Raw genomic sequence first — 13,132 nt, 5'->3', positions numbered from 1 at the left:
GGACAGTAAAGAAGGGCTACAGAGCTGTCAGAACAGTTCTGTGACAGATTCACTGATAACACTATGCCGATGCAGAAACTGAAGGCTGTAGAAAAAAGAAAAACTGTAAAGGAAAGTGATCTTTAGCTCAAAATATAGAATGCAATAATAAAAAAATGGCCCCAATTTTGTCCAAAGCCTTTAAAGGGAACCTGTTACATTGAATATGGTGTCTAAGCGGAACAAATCATGTTATAGAGAAGGAGGAGCTGAGCAAATTAATATGTAGTTTTATAAGGAAAGATTTAGTATGACTTGCATTTCATTCATTTAAATTACTTTTCATTCTGAGGTTTGAAATCACGGAGGAGGTCCAATCTGTGGTTGCCTGTGTATACAGAGATAGCTGTTAATCATTGTTAGGACCACCTCCTTGACGTCAAAGTCCAGAATGAGCAGGAATTTTTATGAAAAAAATACAAGGTGAAATTTCTCCTCATAAAACTATATATCAATCTCCTCAGCCCATCCTACTCTACAACATGCAGCCTGCAGATTAGTTTGCATGTTTATGATGATAGTTTCCTGTTAATGCACGTATTCTAAAGCATCAAAACTGGCAGCCATTGAAATAATTTGCTTATTGGTATTTCAATTCCATGTATATGTAGGCTATAGTAAAATTATGTATAAAGTGCACTATAGCATTCTATAATGTCAAGATCTCTATCTAGTAGTCATAAATCATAATTAATTCTTAGAACAAGATTTTTATACCTAAATTTGAAAAAAAAAAAAAAATCTTAAACATCAGTCTTGTCATGTAAGAGATAGCTTCCAAAGCATATCTACCATTACAAACGTTTGACAAGAGTGTTATTAGTGGTGAAATGACAGGGTATCTGCCAGCGGATACAGTCATTTCCAAGTAATTGACTGGAAAGCCTGCTCATCAGCTGTGATGTATCTTTACACTTTATTTTAAGAATAGTTAAACCTAGCAGGATAGAAACAGTGTTTGACAGTTAAGACACAAAGAAATCTAAATATCTGTTTTCATTTAGCCCTCAGGGCAAATACATTTTATTTCTTCCATAAACCATGTTGTGAGAAGAGGACTTCATGGTTGTAATTTAGAAATCCTATTCGGAGTGGTGTTTTATTAACATCAAATGGTAGAGTAATATTCCCCCACATAAGAATCCGAACTATATAACTCAGTGGGAATTGTTTTCTTTCCCAAATCATATTTCACTGAACACTGTCTACAAGGGAATTTCAGTAAAAGAGATTATTTTGCAATGATTTAGCCAATACTTTAACGTGAAAGATGCAAGAGTAATCTGAAATCAATATTTACAGCCCCAGGCAAGACTGTTGTACCTTTGTCATTCAGAGAGCCACATCGGCCTGTGAGTTAAACAGAGTGACAATGGAACATATACTTATTTAGTCTTAGAATAAAAGTCACCACTGAAAGCTTTACTTTCGAGGGTGACTGGAAAGTTATAAAGAGTTTGGTAGCAGCCCAGATACTGTAAGAGAATAAGTGCAAAGTGTGCATCTGACAGCTTGAAGGCTGTAGAAGAATCCTCACACCTAAACCAAACATAAAATTATCTGAATCCTCTGACTAGACATATTGATTCATTGGATGTAAGCAGACCAGAAAAGAAACAGTTACAAACTAATTAAGGAAGCAGACCTGCTTGAAGATTTGCAGTAACAACTGGCAGAACGTTTTATAGCAACCATTTAAACTACCCTACTTTAAATATTAGAAGGAGAAAGCGGGAATCTCCTGGAATGGTTCTACCTTGAAGCAAAGTATAGTCTGGATATAAGACTGGATAATCCTTTATTCAATGTTGTGTGAGCAACACGTGTCAGGGCTGTACTGGCTCCTTCGTCAGGTCATAACAAGTTGTTATAGCCAGAAAAAGGAGCCAGTATGGCCCCGAAGTGCATTGCTCAGACTTCTGTGAATAAAAGATTATCCAGTCTTACAAGACTGTACTGTGCTTCCAAGTTGCTCTGCTCCAGGACTTCTTCACTTTCTCCTTTTAAAGTGATTTTGGCCTGGGATGGGTATTGGTGGAAACAGTGTGCTGCCCCTTGCTAATCTCCCTTCACTGCTCTACAGGCTGTTGTGTCTTTTGCACAACAGTTTTAGGTAAGAGGCTCACTAACTTGGAATTCATCCTGTGTATCGTGTTCCTTCCAATGATGCGTTCTCCTCTCTCTCTCCTACTTTAAATATTGCAATAAGCTGCTCACAATTGTTGAGAAAATCCCAGAAAAGGTTTTCAGATATTCCTTTCAATGAATAATAGAAAAACAAAATATGGCGATGCAACTGGATTGAATCCATTGGCGAGAAACCTATTGAATGTTGCCCACAACAGAAATGCCGTATGATATACAGGTGGTAGATTTATATAAGTTTTTACATACATGGGGTAATTTACTAAGACCAGCAATTTATACACCGGTCTTAATTACCATGTGCTGGCGTCAGACGCGCCAAAGTTATTTAGAGGTGCAGGCCTCTACATAACTTTGGGGCTTGATTCCGCCGGCTGTGTGACGTGGTTTAAACGTCTCCAGCTCCCTTGCTGGTGTAGTTTAAGACCATTTTCCATGCCATAAACTGGAGTAGAAAATTTTTAATGAGATAGCCGGCTGGCCCACCCTCTTCTCCGCCCATGCCATGCCCCCTTTTCCCATCACCTCGGAAAAGTGGTGTGAGCAGGGAAAAGTCTATTTCTATACATTTCTTAATAAATGACCCCCAAAGTGTTTAATTATAGTGTTCCCAATAGCCAGGATGGTCTATAGCATTTTGGGTGTAAAAAACAACATCTTGAGAAGGGAGTATTTGGTGAAAGGTAAAGAGTTAATGCCCACCTAATAATTCTGCTGGTTTAGGGTGGTTTAGAGTGCAGTTTTTAAGAGTTTATTATTTTCTTTAGTCTAGAGAAGTAAATGGGCTAATAGGTCACGTTTTGGCTCTTTGAAGGGTTTCTGTGGTGGTCTAGGGGTTCATAGGAACATCCCTGGTAGTCTAGGATGATTGATTTTTAATTTAGTCTAATCAGGTGCAAACTTCTGTGCGACTTAATAATATTTCTTTAGTGGTCAGAGGTCTATTTCTCTGTTAAAGATCTAAAAGTATCCTACAGGAGTTACAGTAGTTATCCCATCAGTATAACCCTCTTTCCTATGAAGTTTTGGCATTCAATTTAGAACCTGTCCTTTTAGCCACTGCAAAGAGAACCTACTTTGTAAAACTCAGCATGACCATGTGGATAAGGTGAGTATTATTTATTTATTTAACTGATTAATCTCCGAAAGCCCTAATTTTTATTGTCAGATACCGCGATCAGTGATAAACGTAGCATCTGAGGGGGTTCAATGACGGTGGGGGGTGCAGCTCTGTTCCCTGTCATTGCGGCAGCTACTTACAAAAAATTGCACTTTGTGACAAAGTTATTAATCACCAATGGAATTTCTTTGTGAAATTCAGCGATCAAATTTTTGTGAACTTCACTCATCGTTAATTGGGTGTTTCTACCGCCAAATGTGCCTGATCAGCCTTCATTTAGTAAAGGCTTCTAAAGTGATAGTCTAAATTGAAGGTATTAACATACAGTGTAATTCGACCAAAACTGTAGTGTTAAGACTGTAGTCTGTAACCAAGCAAATCGCTCATACTTTCCTGCATTTATTGGAAATATGAAACTGACCATTCTGAAAACAAAACAGGTTACATTATTCAGTGCGGCTCACAGAGGCACTTCGACATGGATGAATGACCCAGACCTGAAGATTGAACAGTAAATATATGATACTTGCAGCATATTTTGTTTGACAAATATAATGATTCTCCGGCTGCTCAGTTTGCTTTATGATACACAATGGAAGATCAGGATGGAATATAGATGGCAATAAGTATTCATTCAACTGCAAGTAAACCTGCATGCACATAATTAACCAGTCAGTGGGGACAGATGTAGATGATAGTAATTCACATTCAGTGAAATGTGCCTATATGTTTGGCATTTTAACTTCCTTCTATTCCCTATCCAGTAAGAATAGATTATTCATTCTGTCAGCGCCCAAAGATATGAAAATAACTTAGGAACTGCTGCCAGATCAGGAACTATACCTCTTACTATGTGGATCTGGAACAATATCACACACTCTATTCCTACACCTCACATTTTATTATATCAAAACATATGTATAATGCAGAGGCTCTCCACAAAACAAAGGTCAAAGCTAGAAATGATGTTGTTTTTTATACTTTGTAAAATGCCTTGGGTTATTTTAGGTAAGCCTTTCAAATTACAAAATAGTGTTTTGAGATTAGAAACCTACATATCTTATATCTCCCACGGCTGGTCACAGGATTTAGAAAACTCTCAATGCGGTATTTCCACGTGTATATGTATTTGTTTTCTTTCGAAAACCGCAGTGCTTGAATATTATACTTTAGTAGCTATTTTATGTTAGACCTTAGGTGCATGTGAGAAAAGTCAATTGGTGCTAAACATTAGCAACAAATATCCATTTTGTATTCGGTCATAATGGACTACTTGAACTGGCTGCAATAGTATTTTGACAGATAGTAACATAGCAACATACACTGAGTAAAAATATAAACGCAACACTTTCGGATTTGCTCCCATTTTCCATGAGCTGAACTCAAAGATCTGAAACATTTTCTATATACACAAAAGACCCATTACTCTCAAATATTGTTTACAAATCTGTCTAAATCTGTGTTAGCGAGCACTCCTCCTTTGCCGAGATAATCCATCCCACCTCACAGGTGGGCCATATCAAGGTGCTGATTAGACAGCATGAATATTGCACAGGTGTGCCTTAGACTGCCCACAATAAAAAGCTACTCTGAAATGTGCACAGTTTTGCCTTATTGGGTGTGGGGTTTCAGAAAACAAGTCAGTCCACCATTTGACTCACGTAGTGCAACACATCTTCGTCACATAGAGTTGATCAGGCTGTTGATTGTGGCCTGTGGAATGTTGCTCCACTCCTCTTCAATAGTTGTGCGAAGTTGCAGAATATTGGCAGGAATTGAAACACCCTGTCGTATATGCCGATCCAGAGCATCCCAAACATGCTCAATGGGTGACATGTCTGGTAAGTATGCTGGCCATGCAAGAACTGGGATGTTTTCAGCTTCCAGGAATTGTGTACAGATCCTTGCAATATGGGGCCGTGCATTATCATGCTGCAAAATGAGGTGATGGTCGTGGATGAATGGCACAACAATAGGACTCAGGATCTCGTCACGGTATCTCTGTTCATTCAAAATGCCATCAATAAAATGCACCTGTGTTCATTGTCCATAACATACACCCACACATACCATAACCCCACCGCCAGCATGGGCCACTCGATCCACAACGTTGACGCCAGCAAACCATTTACCCACATGACGCCACACACGCTGTCCGCCATCTGTCCTGAACAGTAAAAACCGGGACTCATCCATGAACAGAACGCCTCTCCAACGTGCCAGATGCCATTGAATGTGAGCATTTGCCCACTCAAGTCGGTTACGATGACGAATCGCAGTCAGGTCCAGACCCCAATGAGGACGAGGAGCATGCAGATGAGCTTCCCTGAGACAGTTTCTGACAGTTTGCGCAGAAATTCTTTGGTTATGCAAACTTATTGTTGCTGCAGCTGTTTGGTTGGCTGGTCTCAGACGATCATGGAGGTAAACATGCTGGATGTGGAGGTCCTGGGCTGGTGTGGTTACACGTGGTCTGCGGTTGTGAGGCCGGTTGGATATACTGTCAAATTCTCTGAAATGCCCTTGGAAACGGCTTATGGTAGAAAAATGAACATTCATTGCACGGGCAACAGCTCTGGTAGACATTCCTGCAGTCAGCATGCCAATTGCACGCTCTCTCAAACGTTGTGACATCTGTGGCATTTTGCTGTGTGATCAAACTGCACATTTCAGAGTGTTCTTTTATTGTAGGAAGTCTAAGGTGCAACTGTGCAATGTTCATGCTGTCTAATCAGCACCTTGAGGTGAGGTGGGGTGGATTATCTCGGCAAAGGAGAAGTGCTCACTAACACAGATTTAGACAGATTTGTGAACAATATTTGAGAGTAATGGGTCTTTTGTGTATGTAGAAATGTTTCAGATATTTGAGTTCAGCTGATGGAAAATGGGAGCAAAACCGAAAGTGTTGCGTTTATATTTTTGCTCAGTGTAGTTTTTAAGGCTGAAAAATACAGGTGAAACTTGAAAAATTAGAATATCGTGCAAAGTTCATTTATTTCAGTAATGCAACTTAAAAGGTGAAACTAACCTATGAGATAGACTCATTACATGCAAAGCGAGATATTTCAAGCTTTTATTTGTTATAATTTGGATGATTATGGCTTATAGCTTATGAAACCCCAAAGTCACAATTTTGAGGTTCCCTTTGCTTAGGGGGTATGGATTAATTAGCTGACTAGAGTGTGAAACTTTGAGCATAGAATATTGAACCTTTTCACAAAATTCTAATTTTAAGCTGCATTAATGCAATTCCTTTTTATTTGCATTGCTGAAATAAATGGACTTTTGCACGTTATTCAAATTTTTCGAGTTTCACCTGTACATCCATCCAACCAAGAGATAGAAGCAAATTTCTTACCGACTCCAATCAGGCAGTCAAAATAACTCCCTGGATCAACGATCCTTCACCAGAAATCTAATAACTATAACCTGTAATATTATTACGCTCCAGAAATACATCCAGGCCCCTCTTGAACTCTTTTAGTGAATTCACCATCACCACCTCCTCAGGCAGACAGTTTCATAGTCTCACTGCTCTTACAGTAAAGAATCCTCTTCTATGTTTGCGTAGAAACCTTCTTTCCTCCAGACACAGAGAATGTCTCCTCATCACATTCATAGTCCTGGGTATACATAGATGATGCGAGAGATCTCTATAACTGACCCCTGATATATTTATCCAGATGCTATAGTAAAGTAGACTTTGTGCACTATAGATTGTCTGCTTTAGAAAATCCACTTCAAATAGCATTCTGAGTTGAGAAGGGGTCCAGGAGCGGTATCAATTAGAGAGCAGCCTAAAAGGATTTAGGCTAGGTTCACACCTGAGCGTTTTACAGCGCGTTCCTACGCGCTGTAAAACGCTCAACAGGCAAAAACCAATAGTTCCCTATGGGCATGGTTCTCACCTGAGCGTTTTACAGGAGCTTCTATTGGGCGTATTGTCCCGCGTAACACCTCTGTTTTTCGTTGTACGCCTCTGTGTTCAATAGCAAGAACGCACGTACGACGCGCGTTTCCAAAATACAAAAATGCCCCAAAATACGCCTCATAAAAACGCCTGTAAACAGCGCTTATCGAATACGCTTAGGTGTGAACCCAGCCTTACATTCTGAAGGAAGATTCATGTACTGCATATAAAGTCCTGTGATTTAAATAGTCACTATGGGGGACATTTATCAAAGACCGGTGTTATAATCGCCGGACTTGATTCCCCTTGCACAGCCGGAGAATGCACCAAAGTTATGCTTTCATACATTTGATAGATTTGGCGTATCCTCCCGCTGGCTGTGCGTCAGACTAAAATCTACAGCAGCCTTCTAGCAGCTATAGATTTCTATCTTCATTCACGCCAAGAAAACTGGCATGAATGAAGATAAATGTGATGACCCTGTTGGTCATGCCCCTCTCCGCCCTCGCCATGTTCCTTTTCTTGCCACTTCATAAAAGTGGGGAGAAGGAGGAAAAATCACAAGTTATGCAACAAAAATGGCATGGGGCATAACTTCTGACTTTTTAATAAGACAATAATGACATAAATGGCATCATAAATGTCCCCGAATGTGCTTATTTTATCCAGTTGAGGTGATGATGGAAAAATGAACACTCACTGCTGGGTTACGTTTGTTACAATTGATTACTGGGTATCCCATCAGCTAGAATCACATTATTTACAGGGGATTGGTCTAACAGACATTGTAAAAAGCTTACAGGCCCTTTGACTACACTTCCAACATTTGAATCTCAAATTTCAGAAAAATCTAAGACATGTCCTATTTTGACTAGGAATTGCCTTCTCTTCATTAAAATTGGCCTACACCAATAATCTTGTAATTGACATACCTACCAATTACCTTGTAGTTTACAAGACATACCAATAGGAAATTGCCCTACGAAAATTCTTGGAGGATACTGAAGTTGTTATTTCAAGTCCCATTCTAACAGTAAGAGACAACGCAGCACAGGTAGATTGCGGTATTATGACTTTCTAACTTTTACAGACTTCAAGAAAAGTCATTATAGACCCATTTGCATGCCAGTGCCACTAGCAGTGCATATTTACTTTAAATAATGCTTCCTCAGTACAGGTATAGGGGTAGGTTGAAAAATTCTGTCTAAAATGTAGACAAGGCAGGCTTAGATAGTCTAAAAACTTGTCACATTTACCACAATAGCTCATATTTGATGATAAATTTTGTATATGGTTAGAAACTTTCTCTACCTTTATACCACCAATTGGTTGGCTTACTTGGCACCAGAATTTTGGCACCAAATTGCATCTTTAACCACATCTGTTCCTGCTAAGCCATATCTCACTTTCTCTCTTTTCGAGCAAGGCATGGTGGGTTATACTTTTTAGCGCATTTGCTTCATAAATAGACCTTAACTTGATGTGGTATTATGCTGTAGAAAAGTGGCAAATACCATTTGGTGCACTTGAGAGAATCAACATGTAGACTATTAATTTAGATGTTCTACAGCACTAGGCTTTGTAGTTTAAAGCTTGGTATAGTAGATGTCAAGCTTGTAAAACCTTTCATCATGGGCACAGGAATTTATATAAAACACTTTGCTATAACATTTTTGAAATTGCAGATTAGATAACAGTTGTGTGGTTTTCTTTGTATGCACACTGCAAGTTCTATGATTGTTAACAGGGTTGCAAATTTATAAAAACTGTGGGGTTCATTTATTAAGACCAACCTTTTAGACGCCGGTCTTCTAAACCCTGCGCTGGCTCTTGATGCGCCAAAGTTATGTAGGGGTGCCAGCTTCTACATGGAAAATGATCAATGAGACGGGTTGGCCGGCCAGCCCCCTTCTTCACCCATGCCCCCTTTTTCTGCCACCTTGAAAAAGTGACGTGAGCGGGGAAAAATCCAGATTCGTCCGCAAATCCCCTTTCCAACTAAAAAGTCAAAAGTGGCATACTTCTCATCATAAATGACCCCACGTATGCCTATACAATTGCATACTTCTGCCATTGACCTCCACTGAGAAAAAATATATATAGCCTAATATTGTTATGCAAAGGTAATCAAATAGCTTTCTGATCAAAAAGGTCAAGACAACCCTCATCTTCTATGACACCTAGTTAGTGCTTCAGTAGACGAAAGCAGCAGGAAGAGGAGTTGTAGATTCCCAGGAGGGAATAGCTGCTTCAATATAAAATAGGCAAAAAAAATCCTCAATTTAAAATAAGAATAATAAGTACAGTAGAGCCTCCTAATAGCTCTGCAAACAATCCAGATTTAACACTTGTGTCCAAAACCTAGCCTACAGCAAAAGCACAAGTAAAAGTACAAAATTCTTATGTGCACGAAACCATAGAGCTTTCTATGCAAACCACTCTGGTCACATGCCAAGAAATAGCATGCTAAACACTTGAAATATAGCATGCTGAACAGTTTTACATTTCTATAATCAGCACAGCTTAATCCAGAACAGATTGTTGTACATTCAAGTAGTAGGACCCCAGTGTTTTCAAAGAAATCTTTTTACATACCTTTGCATTGATTTGTGTTTTTGTCCAAGATTGCCTTGGTTGATACGATTTTCCCATACCTGTAACAATAAACATAAATTCATTCATTGCTGCAAAATGTTCTATGCATTTGTATGTTGGACTTGTCTTAATAGTGTAATTACAATGTCATAAATTTATCCACATTATTTTTATGTTAAAATGCTTTTGACTGCACAATATTTCAAGAGTTCCTTTTATCATTACAGAGCATGTAGCCTGGTGTATCACTGTAAGTATGCTAAAACAGGATACTGTATCTAATTATAGTATAGTAATATCACATACATTGAAGAAAACCAGATGTCACAATACAAACTACATGCATTATTAAAGGGAACCTGTCAGCAGAAAATGCAGTGTAATCTGCAGGCAGTATGTTATAGAACAGGAGAAGGTGAGGAAATTGATAAATAGTTTTATGGGAAAAGATTCAGTAAAACTTGTCTAAATTCCTGCTCATTCTGGGCTTTGAAGTAAAGGAGGCGGTCATATCAGTGATTGATATCCTATCAGTGATCTGTATAAACAGTCATAGAAGGAAAACGGTCAGTCACTGATAGGATGGCCACCTTGACTTCAAAGCCCAAATCAGCAGATTATACTGAATCTTTTCCCACAAAACTATATATCAATTCTCTCCACTCTTCCTGTTCTATATAATGCTGCCTTTAGCTTCAGCGTGACTCTCTGTAAATAGATCTGTTAAACTTGCTTTAGCAGCTGTACTTACTTTGAAAATCCATGCTAGAGTGACCGTATAATATAAAAAAAAAAAATATTGCCTGATATTACATTTAAGGAGTCTAGCTAGAGAATGACAACTTGTGAGTCCGTGTACTCAGGAGCTAAACGCAATCTCCATCCCCTAAAGGACACTTTACACTGGCCTAGAAAATGCCAAATAATTGCTAATGAACGTTCATAGCCTGTTAGCGATTATCTGGAAGTGTGCCACCAATCACCCGATGATTGAGTGAAATAGTAGTTTATTGGGTAAATGGATTGTTTGTGTAGGCACCTAAATCTTCATTTGTGCAAAGAGGCTTTTAGCCTAGTTGAGACATTCCATTCAGTGCACCTCATACCTTGATACTGTCTAGTTGGAGATCCCTACCCTGCTGTAGTCTATCTGAAGTCCTACTACTGTACTGGAATCCAGCTAGAGAATGAGAGAGATCATAAATCAGTGCATTTAGGAGCTAATCACAATCTCCACCCGTCTAGCCTATTTGAGAACTTCCAATCAGTGCACCTCTTACCCTGGTTTTGCAGAAATATAATACATCTCAGTAAAACATGCAAGTTGTCAATGAGACAAGATTGAGTTTAGCTCATGAATAGAGTTGAGCGAACCCGAACTGTAAAGTTCGGGTTCCTACCGAACTTTTGGGTTTTCAGCACCCGGACCCGAACATTTACGTAAAAGTTCGGGTTTGGGTTCGGTGTTCGGCGATTTTTATGGCGCTTTTTGAAAGGCTGCAAAGCAGCCAATCAACAAGCGTCATACTACTTGCCCCAAAAGGCCATCACAGCCATGCCTACTATTGGCATGGCTGTGATTGGCCAACTGCAGCATGTGACCCAGCCTCTATTTAAGCTGGAGTCACATAGCGCCGCCCGTCACTCTGCTCAGATTAGTATAGGGAGAGGTTGGGAGAAATCTTATCAAGAACTGTTTTTTGTACTCAGCGATCTACAGCAAATGTGTTTTGTGGGTGCAGTGCACAATTTTAACATATTATACAAACAGAAGTGTGTCACATTAGTAATATCGTCACTACTATTACACAACCACTACATCACTAGAGTACATAATTATTTTTTAATTATTTTTCACTATTCTGGACACATCAGCTTAATCTGATCTGATTTATACACAGAAAGGAAATATTTACCCATTGACGCAGGATTCCTTTCGTATCACCATTCACAAATTTGTGTTAGAACACATAGGAGTGTTAGATAAACTAGATCACTTTTTGTGTATATTTATTGTATAATTATGATTAAAAGGACACTGATTATTTACACCTATACTTAATGTTATTTTTAATGTGACCAAAAACCATGATGGATTTTAAAAGAAAAGCAACCATATCTGAAAATTTCCTTCATGGACTGGTGAAAGGAGATCATTGCGCACAACATATCCAAAAAACGCAACAGTACTGAAAAAAACGCATGAAAAATGCACAAGAATTATAAAATTGCAATCCTAGTAATTCCATACCAGGTTTTGTGCTTTTCTGTAAAATGGTATAAAAGGGATCAAAATTGGTTTGGGAATCGACCACTGAGGAAGGGGAAAGAGATCCCCGAAACGCATTTGGTGCTATTCAACAGATTCCCAACAGGATATCCTTACTGAAAATCTATGTGTTTAGACTCCGACATAGAATTTGGAGCACTCCATATCCACCTCCTTCTCTGAGTTGCACGTTAATAATTTGCAATTTTAAGTTATTTCCCTATCCACATTTGTTTGCAGAGCAGTTGCCATGCTCTTAAGCACATTTTACTGACTTTTACATCCCTCTAGCCTTTACAAGGACTATTTTAGAGCCATTTTAATGCAAAAAAGTGCCAATTTTTAGTGCCCTAAATTTAAAAAATTCATATTTTCAATTGTCGGGTGACATTTTACCATTTTTGGCGTATACAAACCCCTGCTGTGCCTGGGTGACAGGGGATTAAATCTTTCAAAATCCTCTGTTCTATTGCTGGGTTACATGAAGCCCCTTTTGCCATGAATGAACCCCTGCTGTGCCTGGGTGACATGGGCCTAAATCTCTCAAAATCCTCTGTTCTATTGCTGGGTGACATGAACCCCCTTTTGCCGTGAATGAACCCCTATTGTGCCTGGGGCCAAAATCTCTCAAAATCGTCTGTTCTATTGCTGGGTGACAAGAACCCACTTTTGCCGTGAATGAACCCCTGCTGTGCCTGGGTGACATGGGCCTAAATTTCTCAAAATCCTCTGTTCTTTTGCTGGGTGACAAGATTCCCCTTTTGCCGTGAATGAACCCCTGCTGTGCCTGGGTGACATGGACCTCGTTCTCTCAAAATCCTCTGTTCTATTGCTGGGTGACATGAACGATCATTTGCCGTGAATGAACCCCTGCTGTGCCTGGGTGACAGGGGCCTAAATCTCTCAAAATCCACTGTTCTATAGCTGGGTGACAAGAACCCCCTTTTGCCATGAATGAACCCTTGCTGTGCCTGGGTGAAAGGGGCCTAAATCTCTCAAAATCCATTGTTCTATAGCTGGGTGACAAGAACCCCCTTTTGCCGTGAATGAACCC

At 39.3% G+C, this 13,132-nt stretch overlaps 1 protein-coding gene across 2 annotated transcripts in view; it reads right to left on the bottom strand.

The window, feature by feature from the left end:
• The window catches only part of RBMS3 (RNA binding motif single stranded interacting protein 3), an 830,965-nt gene that overhangs the window by 536,980 nt on the left and 280,853 nt on the right, over positions 1 to 13,132 (bottom strand). For both annotated transcript variants that reach the window (XM_040433298.1, XM_040433299.1), the window contains exon 3: positions 9,810 to 9,868. In XM_040433298.1, the coding sequence (XP_040289232.1) occupies positions 9,810 to 9,868 (59 nt within the window). The remainder of the gene's footprint in view (positions 1 to 9,809; positions 9,869 to 13,132) is intronic.

Source organism: Bufo bufo, chromosome 5 (assembly GCF_905171765.1).
Source record: "Bufo bufo chromosome 5, aBufBuf1.1, whole genome shotgun sequence".
Classification (NCBI taxonomy): domain Eukaryota; kingdom Metazoa; phylum Chordata; class Amphibia; order Anura; family Bufonidae; genus Bufo; species Bufo bufo.
The sequence above is the reverse complement of the archived record's forward strand: the minus strand, read 5'-3'. Positions and strand labels throughout refer to the sequence as shown.